This window comes from Haplochromis burtoni, unplaced genomic scaffold (assembly GCF_018398535.1).
Source record: "Haplochromis burtoni strain Fernald_Lab_line unplaced genomic scaffold, NCSU_Asbu1 Contig_236, whole genome shotgun sequence".
Lineage (NCBI taxonomy): Eukaryota > Metazoa > Chordata > Actinopteri > Cichliformes > Cichlidae > Haplochromis > Haplochromis burtoni.
In genome coordinates, this window is record NW_024582597.1 from 932,715 (window position 1) to 941,298 (window position 8,584).

The 8,584-nt window shown below is 39.4% G+C and overlaps 1 protein-coding gene across 5 annotated transcripts; it reads left to right on the forward strand.

Annotated features, from left to right (window-relative positions):
• Nucleotides 1-833: 833 nt before the first annotated feature.
• arsia (arylsulfatase family, member Ia) lies at nucleotides 834-8,186 on the forward strand. 5 transcript variants are annotated; one of them, XM_042226974.1, is made up of 6 exons: nucleotides 834-1,554; nucleotides 2,219-4,661; nucleotides 5,554-5,698; nucleotides 5,786-6,172; nucleotides 7,066-7,170; nucleotides 7,293-8,186. In XM_042226974.1, exons 1-2 carry the CDS (start codon nucleotides 1,241-1,243, stop codon nucleotides 3,615-3,617), a joined length of 1,713 nt encoding a protein of 570 aa, XP_042082908.1. In that variant the 5' UTR covers nucleotides 834-1,240; the 3' UTR covers nucleotides 3,618-4,661; nucleotides 5,554-5,698; nucleotides 5,786-6,172; nucleotides 7,066-7,170; nucleotides 7,293-8,186. The 5 variants fall into 5 exon arrangements, with proteins under 5 accessions (XP_042082908.1, XP_042082909.1, XP_042082906.1 ...); XM_042226975.1 differs by having other exon boundaries at nucleotides 5,608-5,698; XM_042226972.1 differs by having other exon boundaries at nucleotides 2,219-5,698.
• The last annotated feature ends 398 nt before the right edge of the window (nucleotides 8,187-8,584 follow it).

Consider the following 8,584-nt stretch of genomic DNA (forward strand, 5'->3'; position numbering starts at 1 on the left):
GCCATTTTTGCCAATGAAGGACCTCAAGAAGGAGTGCAATGTTCAGTGGAAACTGTGCAGTGTTTCGCAAGGAGACGGCCCTGAAGGGAACAGCATCAATCACTTTGTGCTTTTAGCTCTGCTATGAAATCAAGCCTGATCCTAGCTTCAAGAGCAGCTCAAAAACACTTGTGATTCACAGTGACAGGCAAATACCCAATGTATGTTAGATTAATTATTTTCTACTTTTTATAGTCAGATTTTTAGCTGTTCTCTACAGCTATTCCACTGTTCCCAGTCAAAGTGAACCTGTATCATGATGGCGGTCTACAGTGCAGATACTGTGGAGAAATACCTCCAGGAGCTGTGGGTGAGGCTGTGCAGTCCTGCTGCTTTCTGTTGACCCACTGGATGATTTGTAAAGTGCTTCTATGACGCCCGGCTGGAGATGTTATCAGAGTCAGAGAAGTCTGTTCTGTCTCTCTCGTAGGGTCTGCAGTGCACAGAAACAGCAGGAAAAATAAGAGTGTTTGTGAGTGCAGTACAGAGTAGAGTGGAGAACTGTGTCTGTAGGGCCCCACAGCCACCCTGAGACTCAAATCTCCCCCACACGCGGTGTTTTTTTTTCTGTAGACCCTCTGTCAACTGTGTTTTAACCAGGTCAGATGGGGAGATATTGCTCTTGCTTTCTAAGGTTTTCTGAAGTTTATAGGGTGGCATATTGAAATGATGATCATGACGGAGCACAAATGAAGAGGAGAGTCTATGATGCAATTATTTTGAGTACTAAGTATGTTTTTAAAGCTATTTTTTTTTTACAGTCAAAGACCAACAAAGCTACATTAATATCTAGAATAATGCAGCACAATGTCCAAATTCAGCAGAAGTATCACTAATGTGAGATGTAAACTCTCCATTAACACCTGGATGTAGTAGAAATACTGTATTTTCTTTGGCAGTGGGGTCAGTAGGGGCTGATATTATTTCAGTGAGGCAGCAAGGCAACTGGGCGGGGTTAACAGGAACACTTGGAAAAGTGGAATGCTTTCAAAGGTGGCAGAAAGTGTTTGGAGATTCAGCGAGGCTGGAGGTGTAGCTTTTCTTAGTTTTAGGTTGCTTAACTGTCATTCAAGTGTACAAGGGGTTACTTGCAACACCTTATGAGGGGATTTTTTTTAACCCTGAGTCTCACTGCATTGTTATTTAGCGCCAGCTTACTAAATACAAGCAAGCTTAAGTAATTTAAAGCGTCACAGGAACCATGGCAACGACAGCTCTCACCGGTTTCTCCATGATGAGCCTGCTGAGCCTCGGGTACCTGACCTGGGATCTGATGAGCCCTAACCAGGTGGAAAACGATCCAGAAAAACCTTTTATTGGCAGATTTCCTGTCCCTCAACCCCCTCATATTATTTTCATTATGACAGATGACCAGGGGTTCAATGACATTGGCTATCATAGCTCAGACATCAGGACACCGGTGCTGGATAAACTGGCTGCGGATGGCGTGAAGCTGGAGAATTATTACATCCAGCCCATCTGCACCCCATCCAGAAGTCAATTCATCACTGGCAGGTAAAGTATCCTGTGACTGGACTACTCCTTATTTAAAACGAATGCTTTGTATTCCTAGAATTAGACCATACTGATGTTTAACATAGATGTAACTGCTGCCTGATGAATTAAACTACTGGATTTTAAAGCAGCTTCCTGTTTTGTGAGCTAAAGTATTTGAATGCATGGGGACAGTGGAACCAAGACCACTCTTCTAGAGATAATGGCAAATCTAGAAAGTGTACAGCTTTTATGTTTCAAAGCTATCAATCAGGTCCAAACATGTGATTTCCGACTATATATTTCCAATTAAAGAAAAAGTATGTAAAGGATGTGCTTGCTATTACACAGCCTTCTGTCTGTGTTTTGACTGGCATACAAATATAAACAGACACAAATCTGGAGTGTATCTTCATGCCAATCACCATAACCTGTTTGAGAAAAACAGGGCAGTCTCCTTCTCCCTGTTCTATTTTTCTAAACCTCTTTACAACCCCTCTTATTCACATTTCTGTTTAACCTGTTGGATGTGATTGGATGATATGGATTAAGGCTGTCTTGATATCAGATTTCCCTCCTTTATTATTGCGCCCAAAAGATATGCAACCTCAAAAACGAATCTTATCCCTAAATGCAAACAATATATTTTTCCTTCTAAATATTTTCTTAATCTTAAATTCTGCAGGTACCAAATCCACACTGGTCTTCAGCACTCCATCATCCGACCTCGCCAGCCTAACTGCCTGCCTTTTGACCAGGTCACGCTCCCTCAGAGGCTACAGGAACTCGGCTACTCCACCCACATGGTAGGGAAGTGGCACTTGGGGTTCTATAAGAAGGAGTGCTTACCCACTCGCCGTGGCTTTGACACATACTTTGGATCCTTAACGGGGAGTGTTAACTACTACACCTATGATGGCTGTGATGGCTCTGGGCTGTGTGGCTTTGATCTCCATGAGGGGGAGTCAGTTGCCTGGGGTCAGAGTGGAAAATACTCCACGCATCTGTACACAAGGAGAGTACGCAAGATCCTGGCAACCCATGATCCTCAATCCCAACCGCTGTTCATCTTCCTCTCCTTCCAAGCTGTTCACACACCCTTACAATATCCAGATGAGTACATCTACCCCTACCTTGGGCTGGAAAATGTGGCACGCAGGAAGTATGCTGCTATGGTGTCAGCTGTAGATGAAGCGGTTCGTAATATAACATACGCTCTCCGCAAGTATGGATACTATCAGAACAGTGTCATCATTTTCTCTACAGACAATGGAGGTCAGCCCTTGTCTGGTGGAAGTAACTGGCCTCTTAGAGGACGTAAAGGAACCTACTGGGAAGGTGGCATCCGGGGTCTGGGATTCGTCCACAGCCCTCTGTTAAGGAAAAAGAGGAGGGTGAGCAAATCACTGGTGCACATTACTGATTGGTATCCCACATTAGTGGGATTAGCAGGTGGTGATGAGTCCCTCACTGAGGGGGTTGATGGGTATAATGTGTGGGAGGCCATCAGTGAAGGAAAAGAATCACCTAGGCTGGAAATCCTGCACAACATCGACCCTCTGTATAACCATGCACGCACTGGCTCCCTGCAGAAAGGATATGGCATTTGGAATACAGCCGTTCAGGCCTCCATACGAGCTGGAGATTGGAAACTTCTGACAGGAGACCCTGGTTATGGAGACTGGATTCCACCACAAATACTTCCAGGTTTCCCCAGTAGCTGGTGGAAGCAGGAGCGTCACACACGTCCTCGAAAAACAGTGTGGCTTTTTAACATCTCCGGGGACCCCTATGAACGTTATGACCTTTCTGAGCAGAGACCGGATGTTGTGAAGCAGCTGCTTGCCAGACTGGTGTACTACAATCGCACTGCGGTGCCTGTGAGGTACCCATCAGAGGATCCGCGGGCTGACCCCTATCTGAATGGAGGTGCCTGGGTCCCTTGGGTAGGTGATGAGGAGGAGGACAACTGGGGCAGTTTTTTCCAGAAAAAAAGCATGGATTGGAAGAAGAAGCTAAAGCTATCCAAAAGCAGGTCATTTTTCGGGAAACTAAAAACTCGGATCATGTCTAACATAGTATAGGAGAACACAACCAAAAGAAAATCACTGGTTTAATGAAGAGGTGCTACTTTAGTTGAGAGAACATCTGAAGATGTGTTCTCACTCATGGGCCAGGTTTCTGCAAGATCGAGCTGTAGCTGCAGGTGCATGTTCGATTTCTGTAAGAATAACCGGTTGGTGATGTTTTCATTATTAATTTGTTTGTATCTCAATTATAAGTGTTTGTTTTGCAAAAGTGAACATTATAAGCTTCAAAAACACATGAGCGAATTCCATTTTACAGGTGCAACTGTGCAAGCTAGTGTGTTTACTGTTGCACAGGTAAGGGTTGTTTTAAAAACTCAAAATCTGTGTACTTGACAAGAATGACAAGGTGGAATCATCAGAAGCTTTCTGGCTTTGATTAATGTAAATGATGACTACCTCTGTGGCAATGTGACATTAATTGTAGACATTATTTCCTTCATTAAATTAGCCTCTGGATTATTGTATTTACATATTTTCTACCTGAAGAATATTCTTTGTTTCTGTACACATCAGATTATTTTTGTGCTGTTCTGTACTTTTTTATAGCAGCTACCTGTTCCACTGAATATTAGGAGAGGGCTTCCTTCTTCATTTGTCACAGCTATTCACGATGAGCTTGAACGATTGCAAGGACTTTAGCAAAAATCAGTACAAAGCAACATAGCAATATGTTTTAAAAAACAGGCTTGTTTGCCTCATTGTGCCAGAATAAAAACTGATGAGATGCCCAGCCGGGCACATATATGCTGGTGGACATGCATGTACAGACATAGCTGTTTCTTCTATTTTTAGAGCAGGGTAGGAGGAAGCATGCAAAACAAAAGTCAAAGTAGCTTCAGTGTGTTTAAAAGCCCCGTACTATTCGCACAGGTTTACTGCACCCCTATAAGAATGGTAGCTTCCATCTCTGCTGTAATACAGGAACTACCGATGTAGGTTCTTTTTTTTTTTCACACAGATGGTTTTTCTCAGTTCCAGTTGAGTGATTATATGTGTGTTACTGCCTTAGCCTGTCCTGTTGTGTGCGTCCATTAAAATGTGAGTAAGCAATGTACATTCTTCTTTTCTAATGATGATTTTTATTCTTCTTATTCTGTTCTCCATCACTCCTCTTGCTTACTAACCTTAATTAAGAGTAAGTGAAGAATTGTAAAGCTTGCTTCCACCTGTGCAGAGCTGCAATGTTTAATGTTACTATGTTCATAGTGACTATTTGATATTTACTTTTTAAAGTTTATTGTGCTATTACAAAATTATTCACATAAAAATCTGCATCATTTGAATTTGTTTTCTTTACCCAAATACTTGTGAGTCATGTAGCATGATTTTTCATATTGAATTCAGCCTCCTTTGTTGGATAAGAGGATTCTGTGTTTTAATATTTTCTGGAGAACATTGCCTTACAGTTTCATATTGTGGCAAAGATTTGCATCCTTTTCGCGTGGTGCTTTTAACCAGGTTGTCTGCATTTTATTTGCTCTATATCTTTCATTTCTCTTCCTTTTTGGAAAGCAAACTTATGCAAACCTACAAACAGAAAAAGACATCTCTCCTGCACACCCTGTAAAGACTATTAAACAATAAAGTTCTCCTCACAGAAGCTTCTGGACTATTGGTGACTTAATTTGTCACTTTAGTTTTGGTTTGCTCTTTCTCACACTATCTGTGGTAACCAGCGTACCATGTGTGGCTGACTGTTCTGAAAGTGTGACTGCAGTTCCCAGTGTTGTTTAGATTCAAGTTTTCACATGCAATTACAACAGAGAGGAGAACATATTTGTTCATATGTGGTAAATATTTCTTAAGATCAGTTCAGTACAGCAGCCTGTCTCAGTTCTCTTTGTGTTGGCAAGGAAAGTGAATCACTTTATTTCCTGCCCCTGTGAAAATACCCTGCCTATATCGTCTCCCGTTTACTGTTTCCTGTCAGTTAGGGCTGAGGTTCACAGCAGATTTACACCCGGATGTGTCCAAAATTTTCTAGATTCATTTTAAAACATTAAAACCACAGCGTGGGTGAATAAAAAGCATGGAGCAGTTTCTTATTCTTGTGCTAATGGCAGCGGGAACTCATGGTAAGATCATCCTCACAAGATGCCAAACATTTACATTTGTAGTGTGAATTATTTCCACTCATGTTCTTTTGAATGCATCTTTTCCAGCTCTGGTTCCAGTTGATGAGACTACTTGTGACCTCAGGACGAGCGCATGTCCATGCTCTCCTCTTCTTGAAGAAACTGTATATATCCAAGTGATGACTGATGCTAATGGCTGTCAACTGCAGTGTTTGAAGGTGCTTCCCACTGAGACAAAAACTGTGTTCAATATCAAGAAAGGAAAAACAACAATAGACAAGGAATTTAACAACAGACTAACATTTATAATCAACAACGGTACAATCAAGATCACAAACGCGAGGAGGAGTGACTCAGGTCAATACAGCATTGAGGTCTTTAATTCAGATGGAGTCCAAGAGAAAAACATTAATTTCACCCTGGATGTTAAAGACAATGGAAACTTTGAAGGCAAGGCACTCTGGAACTTCGAAGGTAACTTACTCATGATTTTATATTTTTAATATTATTATGCAGTTAATCAGAAATGTAAGCATGTGGGAGTAGAACTATTAAACACAGTACACATCACTTGTGCAACTAATGATAGAAGATGAAACAGAGAAAATGCAGAGACATGAAAATGTATCATGTTTATAGTTTTCGATTTCTTGAGAAGAATGAACAGAATATTTGTTGATACAACATCTTTGTATCTGTTGGTATTGTCAGTTATTTTAGCCACACGAGGGCAGCTGTTCATACCACAATTTAGTTATCTTTTTATTTCTCAGTAACTACCACCTAAACTTAAAAGGCACACTAAAACTTTCCACTTGGTCACTGATTATTATTAGCTGCACTATATGTGCACATTAAGCTGTGAAATGGATGTGTTGTAGTAGGTGTGGTTCTATGACAGGAAACAGGTGGTTTAACAGAAATTGTCAGTGTGGTTTTTCTTCAGTGTCTAACACTATACCTCTGGTGTGGTTTAGTGGGAGTTAGCAAATAATCACAGTCAGAGCAATAAACTTTATCTACATAACACTTTTCTTAACTAAGTGTTTCACAGAACAAATGAAAAGGAATAAAAGATAAGAACAAATGTGAATCTGGAACTGTCAAGAAGTAAAGATCTTGGAAGAAACATAACCTCGGCTTCTTGATACATGTATCAAGTACAATTAATGAATCATTCAGCCATGATCCAAACTGCATAATGGTAGCTAAGAAAAATGTCTAGGATTCATTATGTTTTTATATCTGTAATCTGATACCTCAGCCTCATAACAAACTGACTTGTTTCATGTTGGGATCTTCTATGTTGCAAATACAGTGACATTTACGTTGAACACTTAATTGTTATCACTGTGATCTTCCCTCAGCAGACAAGTGTCTTTACCTGGTCATAGCCTGTTGTGTACTGGCATTTCTCCTGATAGCAGTGTCATGCTGTTTTGCGTGTAGAGAAATGAACCATCGTAAGCAAGGTAACATGCTGTCTCATGATCAACAATGCTCAATAAGCAACTGCATCATTCACTGAATAACATAATTGGATGGGGAAGTTAAAATGTGTTTGTTCTGCTGTATCTTTTCTATATTTTTACAGGTTCACGTGCTCGTGTACTTTAAGCAACAAGATGACTGAGCTCACCTCTTCAATAATCAATACTGGACACTGAACTAAAGATTCCTAAAAATTGGGGAAAAAAAATATCAAACTACAAAAAAAGAAATCAGGAGGTGACTGTGATATTTTCATTTTATACTTGTACATACTGAAAAAGACTTGTTGGGGTTTTGTCTGTAAGGGTTTTTGTATGGTCTTTACTGTACAATATATTGCACATTGAAGCAACTGTAATTGTGATTTGGTGCAATAAATAAATAAAATAGAATGGAAATTGATCCAAAAAAATGTATGTAGATGATTAAAATGTTCATTTCTAAAGCCTGTCTGAAGCCTGATTATGCAACACTAAAGTAAAATTTAAAAAAAAAAAAAAATCAAAATTTAAATGTCATTTTTCTTTATGTATAGCATTAGCTAGAAATATAATAAAAGGTATATTAAACCTTTTGATTTCTTAAAGTTTTTTTTAAATTTGTCATTTAACTCATATGTTTCTTTCACTGAATAAAAATGTGATAAAAAATTAATAGTTTAAAAGCTAAAACTGTTATAACTGACAGGACTGTATGTGACTGTAGGCAAATGGGGCAGGATAAAATCAAAAGAAATAACAGATCAAAATGAGATTTTGTGGAAGATGCTGCAGGCATGCCTGTGGTTTGTATGTTGACATGTTTCACTTCCTTCAAACTGTAGTAACTGTTTACAATGAAAATCACTCCTTGTACGGTGAAACTTAACATGCAATCTCAGAACATGGAACTGCAGAAAATATGTCAAAAATCTGAAGTGCTGAGATTCCAGTTTTTTGATTGCTGCAACACTTCATGTCAGCACAGTGGCCTTTAAATAAAGTAAATAAAAGAATGAAGAGAACATTTTTCAAATTTCAACTAATATTTTTAAAATTACATGTGATGTCTTTTTGAGTTCATCCATTTACTTATCTACAACTGATTGCTAACAGGAAAGTAGACAGGAAAAAACAAGCTGCAGATGGGTTTAAGGTGATGAGTGGTTTAAGGTGTGTCCTTCGCACTTCTTAGAATCATGCAACAGATACTGTATCAAGTATAATCACTGCATATATTTTGAGGTCATGCTTTGTGTTGTGTTATTTGGCTTTGAGAATGACTATTCTATGCTATCAAAAACAAAATGTCTTATAAATACAACTGTCATGTAACTGTGTGAAGCAGCCAGAGTTGAGAACCCAAATGTAGACTCACAGGCAAAACTAAACTGAAATGTAGCTTTTTTGCTGAATT